Source organism: Dendropsophus ebraccatus, chromosome 4, assembly GCF_027789765.1.
Source record: "Dendropsophus ebraccatus isolate aDenEbr1 chromosome 4, aDenEbr1.pat, whole genome shotgun sequence".
Lineage (NCBI taxonomy): Eukaryota > Metazoa > Chordata > Amphibia > Anura > Hylidae > Dendropsophus > Dendropsophus ebraccatus.
In genome coordinates, this window is record NC_091457.1 from 142,077,091 (window position 1) to 142,100,047 (window position 22,957).

At 44.2% G+C, this 22,957-nt stretch overlaps 1 protein-coding gene across 1 annotated transcript; it reads right to left on the minus strand.

Moving 5' to 3' along the window:
* Nucleotides 1–723: 723 nt before the first annotated feature.
* On the minus strand, nucleotides 724–17,291 carry GCAT (glycine C-acetyltransferase). Its single transcript, XM_069967249.1, has 9 exons — nucleotides 17,067–17,291; nucleotides 13,563–13,693; nucleotides 12,747–12,848; nucleotides 11,801–11,947; nucleotides 9,782–9,936; nucleotides 8,538–8,620; nucleotides 4,973–5,144; nucleotides 3,567–3,688; nucleotides 724–1,150 (listed from the first exon to the last, which is right to left on the minus strand). Exons 1-9 carry the CDS (start codon nucleotides 17,248–17,250, stop codon nucleotides 999–1,001), a joined length of 1,248 nt encoding a protein of 415 aa, XP_069823350.1. The 5' UTR covers nucleotides 17,251–17,291; the 3' UTR covers nucleotides 724–998.
* Nucleotides 17,292–22,957: the final 5,666 nt, after the last annotated feature.

Consider the following 22,957-nt stretch of genomic DNA (forward strand, 5'->3'; position numbering starts at 1 on the left):
GACAAGGTTTTTTACAACTTGGCTGCCAAAAAAATCTGGAGTGAATGAGGATCCCATCCAGCTGAGAAGAAACCAATAGAGGAATACTCCTTGAAGAGCCATAACATTAGTCAGGATCTGACTGTATTAACTTATTACAGATGCAAGTCTGGGGACGTTACACGGACACAAATACGAGTCTTGCATGAAACCTGCCGCATGTAAATCCATCTAAAACAAACTAGGCTAGACATGTACAATGAGTAAGTGGAGACATACTGTTTTATAGTCATGACTTGGACAAGTTTAGCCCCATTAAAGGGGTACTACAGCAAAAAAAAAAAAATGCTTTTAAATCCACTGGCAGTTAAATCTCAAGTCTTCCAGTACTTATCAGCTGCTGTCTGTCCTGCAGGAAGTGGTGTATTCTTTCTAGTATGACACAGTGCTCTCTGCTGCCACCTCTGTCCATGACAGGGACTGTCCAGAGCAGTAGCAAATCCCCATATTTAAAAAAACATTTTAAAAAACTTTCTGCTTTGCACAGACTGGAAAGAATACACCACTTTCTGCAGGACATACAGCAGCTGATAGGTACTGAAAGACTTGATATTTTTTTAAAATAGAAGTAAATTACAAGTCTGTCTAACTTTCTGAAACTAGTTGATTTCATTTTTTTTTTGTGCTGGAATTCCCCTTTAAATATTAGAGGTAAAAAAAAATGATATAGATATAAGCAGAATATACGGTACATAAAACCCTGCACGTAATAGTACAGAGCTGCTTTTATTGAGGACAGAATGATGTGTTATAGTGCCAGTCATCTCCAACTCTCACAAATGAGTATCAAAAACTCTCTTCTGTTTATCACGACTACAGATGGAGCTTTAGTGCATTGTCCCCAAATAGTTCTTCAAGCTTTTTCTTCAAGTATAATTCTGTGTTGTAGCAGATGGTACCTAGATATTAAAAAAAATCTGGCGGCTGTGCCAGTGGGGCAGGTCGTCCTCTGTCTCGTCCTAGGACACAACACCAAGCTTACGGCCCACCTCTGTAAAAGCCTGTACGCAGCGGTCAATGTCCTCATCACTGTGAGCTGCAGAAATCTGGACACGGATGCGAGCTTTGCCCTTAGGGACCACTGGGAAGCTAAATCCAATGACATAGATTCCTAAAAAAAATTTCAAATGTAAATGACTTCTTTATTTTTACTTATGTTACTGCATAACTAAGGAGTTAGAGGGGGTTGCATGTCCTGAGCGCGAGATTCCAGCAACCAAGCCCTGTTTTCAGATCTCATCCTGATTTAGAAACAGCGCTCGGCTTCCAGCTCTCTGTCAATCAAGCCAGGAGCAGAAGTGAAACAAAAAGGCAACCAACCCTCAGCACTTCAGGAACCTGGGAACGCCTCTTTGACACCAGGAGAGAAAAGCATCTATATTCTGGAAGCACAGCTAGATATATGGCAGGTACTATGTGTCTCCATGTCCCAACAGCTATCTAATAGTGTCAAAAGTGCGAAATGTGTATTAAAGCTGGCAGATTCCCTATAAGCCTAGATTATATTGGACCACAGAGTGATTTAGGTCCATGTGAGGACCTGACTAGGGATGGTCCGAATCTGCCGAGGTTCGGGTTCGTATGAACCCAAACGCTCGGCATCAGATTCCCGCTGTCTGCCCGCTCCGTGCAGCGGGTGGATACAGCAGGAGGACCGCCTGGAAAACCAGGATACAGCCTATGGTTATGGCTGTATCCCAGTTTTCCAGGCAGTCCTCCCACTGTATCCACCCTCTCCAGGGAGAGGGCAGACAGCGGGAATCATTTCCGAGAGTTCGGGTTCGTACGAACCCGACCCGAACCAGGTTCGGACCATCCCTAGACCTGACTAATAAAGCTCATCTACAGACCTGCTCATTTATGGTCCGCTCATTTATGCGATTATGTATATATCTATCCATGTTTTGATTCATACATATATTGATCCATAATCATTTTTGATTTCACTATTACTATGCTCATCCCCCCATTCACTCATCATATGGGGATAAACCCATACATCTGACCACCACATATTTTTTTATATTTTTTATAAATATTTTTTATAAATATATTTTTTATAAATATATTTTTATAAATATTATTCAGTCTATTTATTTATCTATTTAAATTTTTCCTATTCCCCCATTCTCCGATATATCTAACATACTATACTGTTGGTCTGTCCATTCATTCACCTATTCAGATATATTTATACATTTATCATTTCATGAGCTTGTTCCGATCATACAAACTAGTACATTGATCCCTGTTCACATGAGCGTCTTTTGACATATGTCTTTTATTTAGACCTATTCACACAGTACGTTTTTTCTGGAAGCCTCCAGAACATATGTCTACTGATACATATTACAGAAACTAATGTCCAATTTTTCGACTATGTATGTTTGCAACGTCTAATTTATTTATAATATTATTTATTTTCTGTTTTATATTGTCGAATGTGTCCAACCTTGTAATCTTTGGAACCTATAAAATTCGAGTGTTTCTCATTGTGTGATACTGATATCAATCTGACTAATGAGAAACTGATGAGATACTAATGAGAGATCAACTATAAATATCCCCCAAGTAGGGGACTGCAAAGACTGACATTACTGCTATTGCTCACCACCGCCATTGACGAAGGGGTTAATCAGTATAACCTTGAAACGCGTTTGGCACATAATATATGAACTTTTATTAGAAACTATCCAATTATTGCAAGAAACACCGCTACTGGGGGGCCCCCCATCACCTCTCTTTTACCCGACCAACTCATGGCAATCATCTGTTATCTCCACCAGCATCTCACCCTAGACGGAGACATCCGAGGTGAGAGCGAGAACGAGGCCGGGATACAAAGCAAGGCCGTAATCTAGAACGGCGCGCGAACGCCAACAACACGAGGACACACTGCAGGAGCCTCTCCAGCTCAGAACGAGCGATCGCAACTAAGAGCCTCCGCAGGAGGGAGAGAGCCACGACAGCAGACATCAACTCGATTGGGACGGGTGAGCGGCGTCACAGACGCCATTGCACATACTGAAAGTGTGTTATTTTTTTCGCCACATCAAGTGCGATCTGATCTGACTGATATCGGGTATCTCACTGCACCGGGCATCGGGAGCGGTGAGATATATGATCAACAGAGGGACTACAAGTCCTATGATAACTGTGACTTACAAACAACACAGACACTAAGCACAAACTAACGCTTCTCATCTATCACTGCTTGATTTGTGGCCCTAACTGACATATTGAACTAACGCTATACATAACACTGGCCAGTACCCAGCGGCACTACATTGCTAATCTTGTATTCTTTTAGCTATTTTACGAATGTTTATGATATATAAGTTTTGATATTCACTATTTTTCATCAATTTTTATCAATTATTATACTTTTATCATATTATCCTACGGTATCCTTATTAATTAAAATTGTTATATCCAAAGGTTGGGACTTTTGTGGTCTGGAGGACTAAACACTATTGTTCTTTTCACTTTTCATCTACAGACCCTTCACAGTCACTGCTGCTACTCACCCCTTTCTAGCATTTCATCTGCCATTGTTGAAGCCAGTCTGGCATCTCCGAGCATCACTGGACAGATGGGATGATCCATCCCAGCAATGGTAAAGCCTGCGGCTGTCATCTTGTTACGGAACCTGAAAGCAGAATCTGACAGTTACTGACGGCTTCATGTATTATTAAATGTAAACAACTTACTGAGATTAAAGGGGTACTCCGGCGAAAATCTTTTTCTTTCAAATCAACTGGTTTCAGAAAGTTATATGGATTTGTAATCTATTTGAATATCTCAAGTCTTCCCATACTTATCACCTGCAGGAAGTGTTTTTTTTTCCAGTCTGGCGCAGACGTAGTGCCCGTCCCGTTTAATATGTAAATCAAAGCCCTACCTAGGTGATACTCGTGCAGTGTCCCAGAACATGCAGACTACTACTCCTATTATGGCCATTTCTATTGCTGTGTCAATGCCTGTTCTGGTAAGTGTTTGCACTGCAACTGCTGCTGGTTTTCCCCTAGTATTCTCTAGTAATGTGCATTCTCATGTGCATTCTCATGTATTCCTGTGTATTATTGCATTGTACAGTGGTATGCAAGGCTGTTGATCTGGTGACCTGTAACCATGGTTCCTCTAATGGCCGACTAGCTCTGGCCAGGAGCAACCATGTGACCTCCCACTTCCTGCTGACAAGTCAGTTCAGCCCCGGCTTTCAAGCAAGGAGGTTGTGTTGTTCGGTCCTCTCCCTCAGAAGAGTGACTGAGTCTGCTGCTGTATTCAAGTCTTCAGCTGTATCTGCCTGCTCAAGTGACCGGATTCTTCTCTCTCATCTGGGTGTCATTCCGTTATCTCTCCTCATCGCTACAAGGATTCACAGCAAGTATTATTCTCAAGCTAATCCACCCAGCAACGCTATTTCTCTCATACTCCTACTCCCATCATCTGGCACGTATTCTCACAGCCTATGCAGCACCACTCCTGCTTTATTTGTCAAAGCCTGCTATATACCCGGTTGCATCCGGACAGAACTGTTGCTACTAGTTACCTTATCTATAATAAAACCGCTGTTACTGAACCCTGGCATTGGTGTCCACTAACTGGTGCCCTGACTAGGTGCAGCGAAGAATCGCATGCCCATCATCACCCGCAGATTCCACAGACCGGCCCTACAGCTGTGCTGCCCTCAGGCCTATACCGTGACAAGTATAACCCCTGCAGCTGCCCCGGTCATTGCCCGCTCATAACACCAGCGCTGCGGAAGTGGCCCCCAGGGGCCAGGGCATCGCACTTGCATGTCACGTGCTCAAGAATCCAGGTAGCTAGCATACTAGATATTAGGACTGTGCAGGATTGTTATAGAGATCTATATAAAAGATACCGTCATCATTCTGGTCTAATGTTATGTTCACCGCTTATCCCTTCTTACCGTGCTGTTTTTGCAGACATGGATTGTGCAATTTCATTACTTTCCAGCAAGAGGTCAAGTGCTTTGGAGGCGCTGCCGACCACAGGCGGGGGAAGAGTGTTCGAGAATAGGTAAGGTCGGGAGCGTTGCCGTAACAGGTCGATTAGAGGCTTTGGGCCTGTTGTGTAACCACCTAAAAAGATAAAGTAATATGTAATAGAATGTTAGACAAATACTATACTAAGTGGTATGTACATCTTAAAGGAGAAGTCCCGTGAAACTGAAAAAAGGGAGGAAGGCAGCGGGGTGTGGAAAAATAATAAACAAAGTATTCTTAAGGCCCTATTCCACGGAACAATTATCGTCGGTATTCGGCTGATATCGGCCGATAATCGTCCCGTGGAATAGATGGCAACAATCAGCCGACATCGTTGTTTGTCTTTCAAACATGTTGAAAGACAAATGACTTGTACAGCAACGATCTGCTGCCGTAGCCCCGAGGAATAGGAGCGGCGGCAGCAGACCGCTGCTGTATGCTATGGGCTGCCCAAACAATCTAGCGATCACCCGGGCACCCGCGGCCCCCCAGGACTCAATCGCTGCTGCCACGTCGAATAGAGGCAGCAGCGAGTGGAAAACGAGGAGCAAACGATCGCTGACAGTGCTCGTTTGTTCCTCTCCGTCGGCCCGTGGAATTGGGGCTTTACCTGTCCCGTTGACAGCCGCCAGCCCTCTTAAGTAGAGATGAGCGGACCTGAGTGTGCAACATTTAATTACCGGTGGCAGCCTCAAGTTGTTGGATGCAGCCCTAAGGCTGCTTGGAAAACACGGATACAGCCATAGGCCATACGTTGTATACACGTTTTCTGGGACTTCCTTGGGCTGCATCCAACTTCTTCAGCCACTGGTAATGAAATGCTGCATTCGGACGAACCTAAGGGGTCTATTCCACGGAGCGATAATTGGCCAAAGAGAATAGAGACAACGATCAGCCGTTGTTCGTATCATCGGCTGATCGTTTATTTAGGTTCAAGACTAAAATCATCGAGCACCAACTGCTCATCGCTGTGTGGAATAGCTGTGTGCGGCCAGCGACCGACAATTTCAAAAGCACCATACATTACCTAGCATGTTGCAGGTCCTTTGCTGCACTCCTTTTCCTCCCGGTCCCGTGCGCAGCAGAAGTTTCGGTGCGGCCTGTCTTAGCTGACAGAATGCTCGGCCAATCACTGGCCAGCACTGAAGCTGCTGCTGTGCGCGGGACCGGGAGGAAGAAGGAGCACAGGAGAAGCCCTGCAACACGCTAGGTAATGTATGGTGTTATAAAACAAGGGCTGCAAGGACTTTGGTAATGATGTCCCTGCAGCCCTCGCTAAACGATTATGAGGCCGTGGAATAGCACCAGTAAACAAGCGCCAATCTAGCAGATCGGTGCTCGTTTACATTATTGATTATTGAATAGAACCCTAAGCGTGCTCGAGGTTCACTCATGTCTAATCTTATGTCATGTTACCGTACACCTGGTCACATCTCCTGGTATTTAATCCTAGTACACGTTCTCTCTCCTACGCAGTAGCTGATTACAATAGGTCCATTTCGGGCGGAAGCTCCTGGGGGGCCCATGACCACCCAAAAAGACTTATACTTTCACTGGTGTATTGTCTCCAGGCTACAGTTCTGCCATGATTCTGTTAAAATCGCTGTTTTTTTTACCGCAATTTTGCACAAATCAGGGCATCATGACATTATTTATTCTGTACTATTGACACCACGCTATTGTTACCATAATTAAAGTGGGGTTGGGGGGGCCCAGGCTTGGTGAACAGCCCAGGGCCTATGGTAAAGTTAATCCGCCTCTGCTCCTAGGTCATTCTGTATGTTTAGGGATCATGGTCCATTAGGAAGACCCATTAAGAATTAAAGCTTCAAAGGGAACCTGTCACATTAAACTGCAGGCTTCCTGTTATAGAACAGGAGCAGCTGAGCACATTTATCATTTGAAGCCTTTTCTGGGATAAGTAGTCAAATGGCCGATGCTATTCACTGACTGAGAGCACGCTCTATAGAACACTTGTATACAGATAAATGTCAGTTTAGCCCAGAATAAGCAAAATGAGTCTTAATAATGTCAACAGAAGTGTGATTTATAGTTCATAAGAGGTCATAGGTTTCTATGCAAACAGGTGTCTAGCCAGCTCTGTATATACAATTGTTTAGTATATAACGCGACAATTTGTTAGGACAATGGGGGAGATTTATAAAAGGGTGTAAATATACACCTGGTGTAAACCGCCCACAGCAACCAATCACAATTTAGCTTTCAGCTCTGGTAAAATATAAGAGGAGCTGTGATTGGTTGCTGTGGTCACTTTACACCAGGTGTATATTTACATCCTTTCATAAATCTCCCCCAATGGCTTAATCTCCAACATATATGCACACTTGGCAGTAATTAGTTTTTTTCCCATCATTATGATCTAGGAGGTGGTTAAAAAAAAAAAAACATACTTACTAGAGATGAGCGAACCTGGAGCATGCTCGAGTCCATCCAAACCCGAACCTTCGGCATTTGATTAGCGGTGGCTGCTGAAGTTGGATAAAACCCTAAGGCTATGTGGAAAACATGGATATAGTCATTGGCTATATCCATGTTTTCCAGACAACCTTAGAGCTTTATCCAAGTTCAGCAGCCATCACTAATCAAATGCCGAAAGTTCGGGTTCGGATCGACCCAAACCCGAACCCGGTTCACTCATCTCTAATACTTACCTTCCTTGCTTCCCCATTGCCATCACAGAGCTCCGGTCCCTGCTTCACGGCTCACAGGCCAATCACTATAGTAAACGAGCGCTTCTGCCCGCAGCCTCCAGTGCAACATCAGAACCGCTTTCTGAAGTGACTGGCTGTGGCGGTCCCAGCCAGTGATCGGCTGAGCCTGTCACAGCACCATAGGCCGCCTGCATCAGTCAGAAGCAAAGAGAACACCGGGGAGCGTGGAGAGGTAATGTATGAACTTTATTATTTTATTTATAGATTCACCAGCCGTTGGCCGCGCATTGTTATTACACGTAGCGATGCACGTCCGGCACCCCATGATTTTAGGTCAGGACCTAAAGACACGATCAGCCAATGATTGTTGTCATCTACTGATCAGTGTCTTTATTACACGGAGCGATGATCGCTCTGTGTAATAGGGCCCTTACTGATGCGATCATAGGCCCGCACCGACAATCAGTGGCTGCTATGTCTATTGACTAGCTGAATGAACCTGTGATGGCGGCCCCACACCTAGAAGAGCTGTGCAGCAGGGGCCAGAGCTCCGTAATACAAGTGGCAGTGGGGTAGTGAGGAGGGTAAGTATTTTTTATTATAAATATTATTATTATTATTATTATTTAAAAAAAAATGCGCCATAGATAACCTCTATAATCCTTAAAGACCAAACCTAACCATGGTTTTAGCTTCCTATGCCAAGTTTTATTTCTAGAAGCAGTTCTGGAGCACAAGCCACAGCTCTAATGATTGATATATTGCACGGACTGAAAGAACAGGAACAATCCTGACAGAATGACAGATGGATACTGACCGGCAGCTCCGCCTAGTGCTTTGCCAAGTGTGGAATTTACAATTGTCACCTGGTCCATGACTCCCAGAAGCTCATCTGTGCCCCTGTCAGAGAGAGAGGATGGGAGAGCAGGATTTATTTCAGTCTCTAACCTCTGAAGGGTAAAAAAAAAATCCATATTCTACACCAAATGACATCACATTAATTATGAAAAAAAAAAAGTCTAATAAAATCACCTCTTGGAGCACTTTTGTAGATGGGAGAAGAGCTCACTGCATACAATGCGGTTTAGGTGTAAGATGTAACATCTCCCATTCATTTACTATAATATAGTGCAGCCCTTTCATTAAGAAGGTTTATAACATTACAGGCTTGTAATTTAGTCAGCATGCGCACCGCCATCTCTGCATGAAATCCTACAAACCATTAGCCTCAGCCTTTCTCCTGAAGAAACGTGAGAAATGGGCTTGTGGGTTCGCAGCCGGCAGATCCAGACATATTAATGTGGTAATGATCCTTAATGCACATATTTACATAGTGTAGGACTGTAATGGGGTCTGACTAAAGGCATACGCAAGTATTCCTCCTGCATAAAATGCCAGCGAGAAGGGGATCCATATAGGATTATCATAATGACGGAAATATGAAAAGTAGGAAACAGTGATGTTAATCCCATAACAACGAGGCTAATATTTATCTGTATTTTGTGTGTGACCATGTTAAAGGAGATCTCTGTCCATGTCAGGAACTGTCCAGAGCAGGAAAGGTTTTCTATGGGGATTTGCTGCTGCTCTGGACAGTTCCTGAAATGGACAGAGGAGGCAGCAGAGAGCATAGGGGGAAATTTATCAAGGGCTTTGTGCCTATTTTTAGGTGAATAATTTGACCATTTTTTGATCTAAGTTCTATTTATGAACCAGTATTTGATGGGTGAATATTCTTTTTTATCTGCCTGTGTTGAGTATTCACCCAAAAGTTCCCATAATCCGGTATTAGCGCCCAATTTATCATATACAACTTTTTAAAAAGTCACACAAACAGGTACAGGCCTACACCATGTTTGATAAATCTCCCCTAACATTCCTACGGCCAACACTGCAGTGTCTACAGGCTATATGCCGGCTGTTCCCTGCAATGTAATACAACAGCGTTGTATAACAGCATGTGAACATAGGCCAAGCAAAGTCTGCCTTTACCAAACTAGTACAACAAAACTACAGCACAGGGTCTGACAGACCCTACAAATCTCATTATCAGAGCCTTACCGTCCATTTGGTCCCATAAAACCAGTGGCGTGACATTCATCTATGAACACTAGGGCATTGTTTTGCTTTGCAAGGCCACAAATCTCCCGAAGAGGAGCGATATCCCCATCCATAGAGAACACGCCATCTGTCACTATAAGACGCAGCCGATGTTTCTGGAAAGGAAAGTCCAACATAAAACATATGAAACCATCATAAACCTATAACTAACAATGGTACAGTACAGGCCGAACTACAACCCACTGATCATTGCATGGTCTCTCTTTACACTTTAACCTCTATATTGTGGAGTATAGCGACAAGAATAGGTAATACAGCTGTAGTACAGAACATGCTGCAAATGGGAGAGAGGTAATGCGGTCAGCACACTGGTAATCTCACTGACCCTGAAAAGCTGAGCTTCCCAGCAATAAATAACCACTTCAGCACATATGGAGCCGCTCCATAACTCTCTATTGATTACATGTCGGAAAATTAATAAACCGTTCAAGCTGCATTTTCCCATTGGGGAAGGTGAAGGAAGGTGGGGAAGGGGGGGGCGGATTTGTTTTTCTGCATTATACAGTGAAAATATATATATATATATATATATATATATATATATATATATATATATATATATATATATATATATTCAGAATATGGCTGATCCTTCTCTCTCCTGACAACTACTATCCGGGGGGATGGGGTGGACTGGCACCAAATACAGTAGATTGGCAGATCCCGATGGAATAGTCTGGTTTGTATATGGTCAGCTTTATACTTATGGGAAATTTCAAATCATAATGAATGTTCATTGGGTGACATGTACCATTTTACTAGACTGGTGACAGACAGGCAACATTCTTATTCAATAGTGGAATGAAAGATATTTTTTTGTTGCTCTTTCATTGAAGGGGTAATAATTCTCCTTGAGGAGTTGAGGAGAGCATGGCAAAATGTATAGAGACTTACAGGTTACACTAGGAATTCTGGGGAAATGAAGGGGATATGCAAAGCAGCTCTCCCACCACCCTTTCGAGGTAGCTTAACTCGGAGTTTCACTCCAACTAGGGGTCGGAGATTGTAACTGACCCCCATGACCCCATAGGACAGGCCAGAAATCTCTCCAGAAGGAACCTTGAAAAGGTGGCGTGAGACTTTGCATAAACTTTTCCTGAAGTTTCTTACCTTTATCCTCACAGCCGTTTCCATGCTATTAGGAGCTTAATTCTCCAAACTTCCTCCAAAACGTCATTGGCATAAAGATTGAACTCTTAATAGCACGGATTTGAAGATGAAGAAACATACCTTCATCCTCAGCACCTTGTGCGCTATAGGGACATACCAGCAGGATAGATGTTTCCCTTTAGGGTGCCTTCACACGTACCGTATCGATGTGTATTTATCGCTGCGAGTTTCTCGCACATAAATCCACAGTGATACTGATTGCTATGAAGTCAATGTATGTGTATTCTCGCTGCGTGTTTGGTGCGATTTTTACATGCGAGTTTTGATTTTCATATGATTTTCACAGGCGAGTTCAACACCACAAAAAACGCAGCTACTTTCACGCGAGTTTGATGCGAGTTTTGTGCGAGAAATAAGCAGCGATACGGTACGTGTGAAGGCACCCTTAAGGGCATTATTGGGAACCTTAAGGTTTACAGAGAGCTCAGAAAGCAACTAAGGTTATCCAGCCATTGTACTCTAATATGTGTATACCATATAGTGAGACAATATGGACCAGCCCAACTGAGACCTTAACAACACATCCGCAGTGCTGGAGATGCTCAGAATCTAAACTGCAGGCATAACATGGCTGTCAGGGCTGGTTGGAAGGTATGGGGGGGGGGTCTACAGTCAATGTAAGCTGCTCTGTAAACATGCATGGGCAAGCACATGTGCTATGTTGTGGTGGAGTTCAGATCTGTCACCATTTTAAAGAAAAAAAAACACAACATTTTTACTCATTCATAACTATTCCTGCACACTAGCTATATCTATAAATTAAATCCCACCAGGGGGACCTGGCTTTACCTGAGCTTCTTTCAGTTTGGTCTCTAGATCCTCCAAGTCCATGTGTTTATAGCGGTACTTATTGGCCTTGCACAGGCGGATGCCATCAATAATGGAGGCATGGTTCAGCTCATCCGATATCACCGCATCTTCCGGGGTCAGCATGGCCTTGAAAAAAAAGCAACAACACACACATACACATAAAAGAAAGCGATCTAATGGCACAGGTAGAAACAGTGTAACCTATCAGTGTTTGTAATATCTTTGTTTCAGAGGTGGCCAGGATTTAGAAAAATGTTAAAGGGAATGTGTCACCTAAATTTTCTTTTGCCGTTTAGAGTCAGATACTAAAACATGTTATTTTATTCTAATCTGTTTCTATTTTCTGACTTTTTTTTATTTTACTTTTTGTACATTGTTATGGGGGCTGCCATCTTGCCTGGGCTGTTCTTAACAGCATTACAGCATTTAGCGACATGCTTTACAACAAGACTCATGTTCACACTCTGCTATTTATGTCATATATATGGCAGTTGTTTTCAAGCAGGTTTTTTTTGCTTTTTGATCACTTTATGGCTCAAAAAACAAGATGTGAACATACCCAAATGCTGTTTTTTTCTTTCTTTTTGTCAATAAGGGTATGTTTACTTTGACAAAAAAAAGGGTGGGGATCATTATCATTTGAACTGTACAGCTAGCCTCACCTATGTTTTTGCTAATTTTTGAGTGCATTGTGTATATTTTACAAAAAGTCACACTTGGTGGGATAAATTCACACTGATAAATAAGACTGATCAGAGATTTGGGCAAAAATCTGTGCTAGCTTGATAATCCCTAGGCAAGTGTCAGGGTTCTTCAGGTGTTGGTGGGTCAGGCATTGGTATACAGGATAGAACGTGAACAATTGTATTTTTTTCAGAGGTCTAAATAGAAATGAGAATAATACTAAAACAAATAAATAGCCTACCTCGAATAGACCAGCATTGGCATCAAAACAGCTGATATACAAGATGGCATCTTCTCTTTGGTGGAACCGTGCAATCTTCTGCTCAAGATTTTTGTGTATGTTCTGAGGAAAACAATGGCACATATAAGATGAAACTTCCATTACATAGTCTAAGAAACTGTTTTCTCTTTTTTAGATTGTATTCCCCTTTCTCTGTTGGTGGTTTCCCCCTGGGGTTGTGTAAACTTTGGAAATAAAGAGGTGGAGAAACGTATGGTTGGTAGTTTCATCAATAGCATAAACATGGTAGGTGTCGCAGGATTTTCACAGAATTTCCCAAGGTCATGAAATGGGCCATAGTTATCCCTGCCAAATATGCAGCAGAATGGGCTTTATGCTGCACAACTCCCTCCACCCTCAGTATGCTGTCTGACTATACACAGTATATACTGTATACACAGCACAGATAGGCACCTGTCAATCAGCAGAGGGAGCTGGTGCTCAAGAATATCAAGGTCTACTGAGCACACACTCGTAAAAGAGAGCACTAGTGTGCAGGAGGATATCTCCGAATCAGCTGCACAGAACAATGTGAGTGATACATCATTCTGTACAGCTTCTCTGTCTCTAGTTTATGTTACCCTTAGATAGAGCAGCATAAACCTACTGACAGAGTCTCTTTAAAAATAATAGAATAAATGAAATAATTGAACCATCCAGTTGCCATGATCAGTTTACCCTCTGTATTAGTTTTAATGAATCTTGATCATGTCTAGCAAGCAAACAGAAACAAGAGACAAACCCTGCTACTAAAATGAACACGTTTCCTGCACTCACCTGGGTACCACAGATAAATCTCACTGAGCTCAACCCAGCCCCATACTCTTTCAGCGCCTCATGTCCGGCACGAATCACCTCCGGGTGGCTGGATAGACCCAGGTAGTTATTGGCACAAAAATTTAAGATGCCTGGAAAAAAAAAAATAATTTGTTGGGTTATCTTAGTGTTTACTAAAGGCACTATTACACAAAACGTTACGGCCGATAATCGTCTTGTGTAGTAGAAAACAACGATCAGTCAACATGAACGATGTCGGCTGATCGCTGCTGTCGTTTGTCTTTCAACATGTTGATAGACAAATGACTGTGATAGCAGCGATCTGCTGCCGTCGCTCCGCAGAATAGGAACGGTGGCAGCAGACCGCCGCTATCTTCTATAGGCTGCCCGGACGATCTAGTGATCACCCAGGCAGCCCCCCTACAGCTCCATGAATTAGATGCCCATAGGGACTGGATGGCGAGTACCAATGACTGGAGGAGAGCTTCTGTAGGTTAGACATTTACTGTGTGTTTTCCTCACATCCTAATCTAAAGGAAATTGGGATCAGTGAACAGTAACCCCAACTTCCACTTCAAGGGCAAAAAAATCAGGCACTCTATGCCTTCTATATTAGCTGCTTATGGGCATAAAATAATGTCTTCATTTAAAGGGCAACTCCAGTGAACTTTATTTTTTTCATTTTAAATTCAACTGCTTTCAGAAAGTTATAAAGATCGGTAATGTAATTCTATTAAAAAAATCTCATACCTTTCAGGATTTATCAGCTGCTGTATGTCCTGCAGGAAGTGATGTATTCTTTCCAGTCTGACACAGCGCTCTCTGCTGCCACCTCTGTCCATGTCAGGAAGTAGCAAATCCACATAGAAAAACTCTCCAGCTCTGGACAGATCCTGTCATGGACAGAGGTGGCAGCAGCAGCACTGTGACTGGGAAGAATACACCACTTCCTACAGGACATACAGCAGCTGATAGAAAAAAACTACAGATCTATATAACTTTCAAAGACAAGCCGTTTAAAAAAATAAATAAATAAATTTATATATATATATATATATATATATATATATATATATATAAATTTTGCCGATTTCCCACTTAACGACTTGAAGATACTTTGATGGATACCATAATAATCTAAGGGTGCCACGATGAGACATCCATCACAGACACTTTTTAATATACATGTTAGGAGCTTTTACTGGGGTAGATGCCAAACAACGAGATGTAAGACCCCATAGAGATAAAGGACACTCTTCTGGTTTGTCACCCCAATGACACTGTTCTGGGAATCACAGCCAATATGTGCCAGACAACTGATTTCTGTGATTTCTGAGCAAAGCCTGGCCGGAGGCGGATTGTGCAAGTCAAGAGGAGGAGGAATAGTTGCATCAGCAGATTCATGGGAAAGTCGGTGGTTGTGTAAATTAGGACGGGTGTATAACTCATAATCACAAGAAATAATCCCGACCAGACAGACTACTCCAGCATAAAAAGTTTTTATGAGCCCAAGCCAAAATCGGGATCTTACTGGAAGGAATTGCTCCTTTAAATCAGGGATGGGGAACCATCGGCCCTTCAGCTGTTGCAAAACTACAGGCCTGATGGGAGTTGTAGTTTTGCAACAGCGGAAGAGCCGAAGGTTCCCCATCCTTGATTTAAATTCCCATTAGTTTTGCAGATGCAGCAGATTTATTTTCACAGATCTCTATACAATTTACTCAGCTATAGTTAAAGTGGTACTCCGATAAAAAACCTTTTTCTTTTAGGGTGCCTTCACACGTACCAGATTCGCAGCGGATTTCACACTGCGAGTTTGCAGCAAAATCCGCTGCGAATCCTGATACAGTCATGTTGAATGGGGTTACATACCCGCAGCAAAATTTTCATTCCGCTGTCAGTATGTAACCCGGCCTCTTTAAAGGGAACCTGTCACCCCCCGTGCCGGGGTGACAGGCTCCCGACCCCCTGCTACAGCCCCCTATACTCACCTGATCCCGCCGGGTCCTGCTTCTGGATCCGGTCGGGTCACGGAGATATTAGCCGCTGCAGCCCGGCGCGCGCGCTGAGAGATGAGTCCAACGCTCATAGAAAATGACAGGAGAGTCCAGCGCTCCGTCATTCTCTATGAGCGTTGGACTCATCTCTCGCGCCGGGCTGCAGCAGCTGATATCTCTGTGACCCGACCGGATCCAGAAGCAGGACCCGGCGGGATCAGGTGAGTATAAGGGGCTGTAGCAGGGGGTCGGGAGCCTGTCACCCCGCCACGGAGGTGACAGGTTCCCTTTAACCCCCTGCAGCCTGCCGCCCGGAGCACGGCAGCACTGATTGGCTGATGGGCGCGGGCTGGGTAAAGGGGCCGGGTTACATTCCGCTGCGGGTATGTAACCCCATTCAATTTCACTGTACCAGGATGCGCAGCGGATTTCGCTGCAAACTCACAGCGTGGAATCAGCTTCAAATCCGGTACGTGTGAGGCTACCCATAAATCAGCTGGCTTCAGAAAGTTATATACATTGTAATTTACTTCTATTTAAAAATCCCCAGTCTTTCAGAACTTATCAACTGCTGTATGTCCTGCAGGAAGTGGTGTATTCTCTCCTGTCTGACAAAGTACTCTCTGCTGCCAACTCTGTCCATGTCAGGAACTGTCCAAAGCAGCAGCAAATCCCCATAGAAAACATTTCCTGCTCTGGACAGTTCCTGCCACCGACAAAGGTGGCAGCAGAAGGCACTGTGTCAGACTGGAAAGGATACACCTGCAGGACATACAGCAGCTGATAAGTACTGGAAGAATGGAGATTTTTAAATAGAAGTAAATTAGAAATCTATATAGCTTTCTGAAACCAGTTGATTTGAAAGAAAAAGATTTTCGCTGGATAACCTGGACTATGGCCAAAAGTCCTGGCCGGACTGATGGCCTGAATTGACAGCTACCCCTTTAATGCTGCAACTAGTATGTCACATGAAAACGCCTCCTTTTAGCTTTTTCACATTTAAAAAAAAAGCCCCCCCCCCTTTTGACCTTTGAGCTAATTGTGACCCTCTTTAGTGTTTTGTATGTTTATCACTGTGTCCATTTCCTGTGCATTGTATGAATGAAGCTTTCTCTTGCACAAGCGGTCACATGACACTGATGTGAACAGAGCCTTAGCTACGTAAGGCGTCGCACAGTGTTTCTATAAATGACCAATGTAGCTTAATCCCTCATGAAAGGTGACACTGTGTCACTTCTCCCTAAAATCTTAGGCGGTATTCACACCCAGCAGGTTTTGTTTCACAACTAATATTCAGTTTGGAGGGGGTGTTTTGCTTTGCTGGATTTCTGCAAGTGGGATAGTGAGAGAATTTTGTGCAAGAAAATCTGCCACGTTTGCATCCATCCCTATAGAAACAATGACGACTGTACGGCTACAACACACACACTGCATATAGTCATAGCCATGCAGTGTGTATATATATATATATATATATATATATACTGGTAAGAGAGAATGTCAGTACCTGTGTTCTTCCCATCCACTGTGATGTGCGGTCCTTGCTTCGAGGTGATGATCCTCTCGCTCTTCCATGTTCCTGCTTCCTTTATATTTTCAATCTCCTTGTTTAAAATACCCCTGAGGAGGGCAACGGTGGATTGTGCACGTCCCGGCCTGAGGGGCAACCTGAAAACCCATCCACTCCACATCCTAGCAGCTGCACCAACACCTACCAAGCAGTCTGTCACACCATGTGGACAGAGGGGTGTGTACAGCTACAGCCAATCAGCAGCCACAACAGCCAGGACTCCTCCCACTGCTGCTCTCCTCTGACATTACTCCTGTTTAACCCTCCGTAGCCCAGCAAAGAACAAGCTTAGGGTGAAAACACACCATCAGGATGCGTTCTACTTTGTACCTGCATTATGCCACTTTCCATAGTGAGCAACAGAAGAATTTTGTGAATGTACTGAAAACTGCTACACAACAGTATCATGTGTTGTTATTATTATTATTATTATTACTACTATCATTATTATTATTATTATCATTATTATTATTATTATTAATTTTTAAAGCTCCCTTGATTACAATGGAATGACAGGATATATGTAGTTAGTACCCTGTTAACCCCTGCTGGACCGGGCTAATTTTCGTTTTTGCGTTTTCGTTTTTTCCTCCTTGTGTATATAAGGCCATAGCAGTTGCATTTTTACACCTACAGACCCACATAAGCCCTTATTTTTTGCGTCACTAATTGTACTTTGCAATGACAGGCTGAATTTTTGCATAAAATATGCTGCGAAGCCAGAAAAAAAATATTATATGCGCGGTGAAACTGAAAAAAGACCTGTTCAGGTTTAAAGTGTATTTGAGGGTCCTGTATGTTAGAAAGCCCCACAAAGCACCCCATTTCAGAAACTGCACCCCCCAAACTCTGCAAAAGCATATCCAGAAAGTGTTTTAACCCTTTAGGGGAGTCACAGAAATAAAAGCTAAGTGTGTAAGAAATTTGAAATTTTTTATTTTCTGTGCAGAGATTTTATTGTAATCCAATATCTTTCATAATGATAAACCTATTACCAGAGAAATGCACCCCAATAATTATTGCCCCGTTTCTGCAGTTTATAGAAATACCCCATATGTGGCCCTATTGCGCTATTTGACGCAACCACAAGCCTCAGATATAAGGGAGCGCCTAGTGAATTTCAACGCCTCCGTTATATTTGGTCATTTTTGACCGTACCACTTCAGGTTGGCAGAGGCTCTGGGGTGCCAAAACATTAAAAACACCCCTAAAGGGACACCATTTAGAAAACTACACCCCTCAAGGAATCTAACAATGGGGGCAGTGAGCATATGGACCCCACTGGTGATGGGCACAAATGTGGAATAATGTGACGTGAAAGAGAAAATTTTCATTTTTTTCACTTTCTCGGCACAAATGTGGCAGTCATCAAGGGGTCCATATCCTCACTGCACCCCTTGATAGATTCCTTGAGGGGTGTAGTTTCCAGAATGGGGTCACTTGTGGGGGGTTTCCAGTGTTTTGGCAGCACGAGGGCTCTGTAAATGCGACATGGCGTTCATCATCCATTCTGGCCAAATCCAGCCTCCAAAATCCAAATGGCGCTCCTTCCCTTCGGAGGCTTGCCCTGCACCCACATGGCGCTTTATGTCCACATGTGGGGTATTTACGGACTCAGGGGGAATTGCTCTACACATTTTGTGTGTTTTTTTCTCTTTTAACCCCTTGTGAAAATGAAAAATTTAAGGCTAAACCAACATTATAGTGTAAAAAATGTAATATTTAATTTTCACGCCATATTGTTCCACATTTGTGCCCGTCACCAGTGGGGTCCATATGCTCACTACACCCCTTGTTACATTCCCTGAGGGGTGTAGTTTCCATAATGGGGTCACTTGTGGGGGGGTTCAACTGTCTTGGCAACACAGGGGCCTTTTAAATGCAACAAGGCCCTCAGAATCCATTCCAGCCAAAGCCAACCTCCAAAAACCAAATGGCGCTCCTTCCCTTCGGAGGCTTACCCTGCACCCACATGGCGCTTTATGTCCACATGTGGGGTATTTCCGTACTCAGGGAAAATTGTTCTACACATTTAGTGTTTTTTTTTATCTTTTAACCCCTTGTGAAAATGAAAAAATCAAGACAAGATCAATGATTTAGCGTAAAAATTAAACATTTTTTACACTAAATGTTGGTCTAGCCTTGATTTTTTCCTTTTCCACAAGGGGTTAAAAAAGAAAGTGAACACAAAACGTGTAGGGTAGTTTCCCCTGAGTACGAAAATACCCCACATGTGGGCATAATGTGCCATATGGGCACAGGGCAAGTCACCAAAGGGACAGAGCGCCATTTAGAGGCTGGAATGGAGGATGGAGGCCATGTCGCATTTACAAAGCTCCTGTGCTGCCAGGACAGTAGAAACCCCCCACAAGTGACCCCATTATGGAAACTACACCCCATAAGGAATCCAACAAGCGGTGCAGTGAGGATATGGACCCCACTGGTGATGGTCACATATGTAGAACATGTGCCGTGAAAATAAAAAATAAAATTTTTTTATTTTCACGCCACAAATGTGCCCGTCACCAGGGGGCCATATCCCCGCTGCCCCCCTTGTTAGATTCCTTATGGGGTGTAGTTTCCAGAATGGGGTCACTTGTGGGGGTTTTCTTCTGTCCCGGCAGCACAGAGGCTCTGTAATAGCATCATGGCATCCTCTAATGGGAATTGCGGCCATACCTACTTAGCTGGGGAAAAGGGACAATTCTAATTTATTTGGGGGTATTAGGCCAATTATTAGTTTATAAGGTTGGAAATGACAGGTGTCCATCAAATTCAACCTGTGTTGATCCAGAGGAAGGCAAAAAACCCTCGTGAGGCACACGACAGTAGCCTCATCACAGGGGAAAAATTCCTTCCCGACTCCATAATGGCGATCAGAATAATCCCTGGATCAACGTGACCCCTGAAATAGGAATAAGGGACAGAATTTAGATAATGTAGAACACCAATGATGTGTGGTGCGCCTTGGAGCGATCCAGTATGCAGAGGCCGGGGTGATCAGGACAGGTGTCACACTGGAACATGGTGTCCTTCCTGATCCCCCTGTTACGCCACACTCTGCACTTCTTCTGGGGTCTTTCTTTCTCCAGTGTGGGGGACGTCACCTGGAGAATGTTGCCCTGGTGCGATACGGGGTCCTTCATATCCAGAAGCGCTGGGTCCGCTCCATGGCTGCTAAATACTAGGGCTCTATTACTGCTTCTGATATTTTCGGATTGTGCCGCAAGCTACAGTAGCTGAGGCAGCGAGGGACCAGAAGAGGGGGTGCTGGTATAAAAGTTATCCCCGTACAGGTGGTGGTGACCTTTATCCAGCAGTGGGAAGATCAGTTCCCGGACGATCTCCCCACTAACTCCGAGGATTGGGGGGGGGCATCTGGGGCTGGATTCGGGTGTCCCTTCCTTCATACACTGTAATGGTACATGTACACTGCGGAATGGCGAAGGATAACCCTTTGTGCATTCCGCAGCTGGCACCCGCCGGCGGACTGATGCAGGCGTGCGTCTCCGCTCGTGTCACACTCCATTCTATGCACGGGCGGATTCCGCCCTCTGTCCAAAGAATGAACGTGTTCATTCTTTGGACGGACAACGGAATCCGCCCGTGCGTAGGATGGAGTCTATGACACGGGCGGAGACGCACGCCTGCATCAGTCCGCTGGCGGGTGCCAGCTGCGGAATGCACAAAGGGTTATCCTTCGCCATTCAGTGTGCACGTACCCTGGATCTGTAAGTGTACCCTGAGGTACTGTCACAGAGCTTGTAGAATTTCACGCCATACCGTGATCTCTTATTGGGACGGTACTGGCGGAAAAGACGTGTCTGGGGGGCAGCGTACGCTACGCTACCCCCAGACACGTCACTGGATGATGATGATGATGATGATGATGAGGATGAATGGAGGAAAGAAGGATCCCCCCATTCATTCTCACTGGCTGTTTCGGTGTTGGAGGCAATAATAGCATATGCGTCCGACGCCGAAAACACCCTGGGGGCCATCTTTATACGGGGACTAGTATATGGGGTATGTAAATGTTTATTGTAAAACTTTATTTCATGTAGTGTTTTTTAAGTTTTTTGACAGTAAGAAAATAATATCCCTACGCCAAGAAAGGAGCTGCTGATAAATGCCGCACTTATGTGCGGCACTTATCAGTAGACAGTGGCGGTAGGATATAGGGGGAAAAAACGCTCCTACGCCAAAAAGGAGGAGTTGCTGATCAGTGGCGCACTTACGTGCAATGCTGATCAGTACTCAGCGGCGTTAGGGCGCAAAAAAAGTAAAAAAAAAAATTGGGAAAAAAAAAAAAAATCTTTTTAACCCAAAGCAACTGATCAGTGAATGATATTCACTGATCAGCCGCTAGGGGGCAGTAGAGAGAAGATTGCCGGAGATTACCGAGGCCCGCCGAACACGAAGACCCGAGTGTTTCCAAAGATTTCCGATGCTGGACGAACGAACCCAGAAGCGACGCGAAGAAGACGTGAGGACGGCGCGGACCGAAGATCTTCGCTCCGGACGGCCAGATCAGGTGAGTATGGTACACCTGCACCACACACACCTGTTCTGCACCTCTCAGCTACCTAGCTGGGGGGTGCAGAACTCGGCAACACTGTTTTTTTTACAGTTTGATCGCCATGATGGGCCGGCCGGTACTGGCCGGCCTATCACAGCGATCGTGGGGGTGGCATTGGCGCCATCTTTGGTGGGGACACTAATGGCGATTGGTGCTATCTCGGACAGCACCAATCGCCATTGCTTTCTGGCCCACCGGGTCACCGATGACCCGGAAAGCTGTTTTCAGCTGCTATATGCTGATCTGTATTGATCAGCAAATAGCAGCGATCGTCAGCACGGGAGGGGTTAATCACCCCCACCCTGCGGGGGAGTATACTTACGCCCGATGTCGTTAAGGGGTCAACAGCTGCATCTGAAGACTTAATTAGCAGGCACGGCAATCAGACCAAGCCCACTCCTAGCCTGCAGTCCCGGGCTACATGCCGCACCCAGGGCCGCGGCAGTTCAGAGCGGGGTCACTGCTTCCCATACAGTTACGCCATTGTGCGGGAAGGGGTTAAAGGGGTATTCCAGCGGGAAAAAAAAATCTTTCAAATCAACTGATTTTATAAAGTTATATAGATTCAGGCCATCAGTCCGGCCAGGACTTTTGGCCATAGTCCAGGTTATCCAGCGAAAATCTTTTTCTTTCAAATCAACTGGTTTCAGAAAGCTATATAGATTTCTAATTTACTTCTATTTCAAAATCTCCAGTCTTCCAGTATTTATCAGCTGCTGTATGTCCTGCAGGAAGTGGTGTGTTCTTTCCAGTGTGACACAGTGCTGCCATCTCTGTCCGAGACAGGAACTGTCCAGAGCAGTAGGAAATCCACATAGGAAACCTCTCCTGCTCTGGACAATTCCTGTCTCGGACAAAGGTGGCAGCAGAGAGCGCTGTGTCAAACTGGAAAGAATATACCACTTCATGCAGGACATACAGCAGCTGAAAAGTACTGGAAGATTTGAGATTTTTAAATAGAAGTAAATTACAAATCTATATAACTTTTTGAAACCAGTTCATTTGAAAGAAAAAGATTTTCGCCGAAGTACCCCTTTAAATCTAACCTTGCTTTCTTTAGAATCTATAGAAAATAACCTTCAATAATCCTATATTATCGGCATAAACTACAACCTGCCTGAACTTACTGTACTTAGCTTAACCCACAGTGTGCCAGGGAGTGCGGCCACAGAAAGCGCTTGTTGATTTAGGAAACACTAGATACAGTACAGTAAATACAGCAGTAATGCAAATACACCCTTAAAAGGGG

Excerpts from the sequence above, each read along its gene's own strand:
- GCAT (XM_069967249.1), bottom strand. The coding sequence starts at position 17,250 with ATGTGGAGTGGATGGGTTTTCAGGTTGCCCCTCAGGCCGGGACGTGCA. Across the intron at positions 12,849-13,562 it reads GATTTATCTGTGGTACCCAG|AACATACACAAAAATCTTGA; the intron begins GTGAGTGCAGGA and ends TGTTTTCCTCAG. Across the intron at positions 8,621-9,781 it reads TTTATGGGACCAAATGGACG|GGGCACAGATGAGCTTCTGG; the intron begins GTAAGGCTCTGA and ends TCTCTCTGACAG.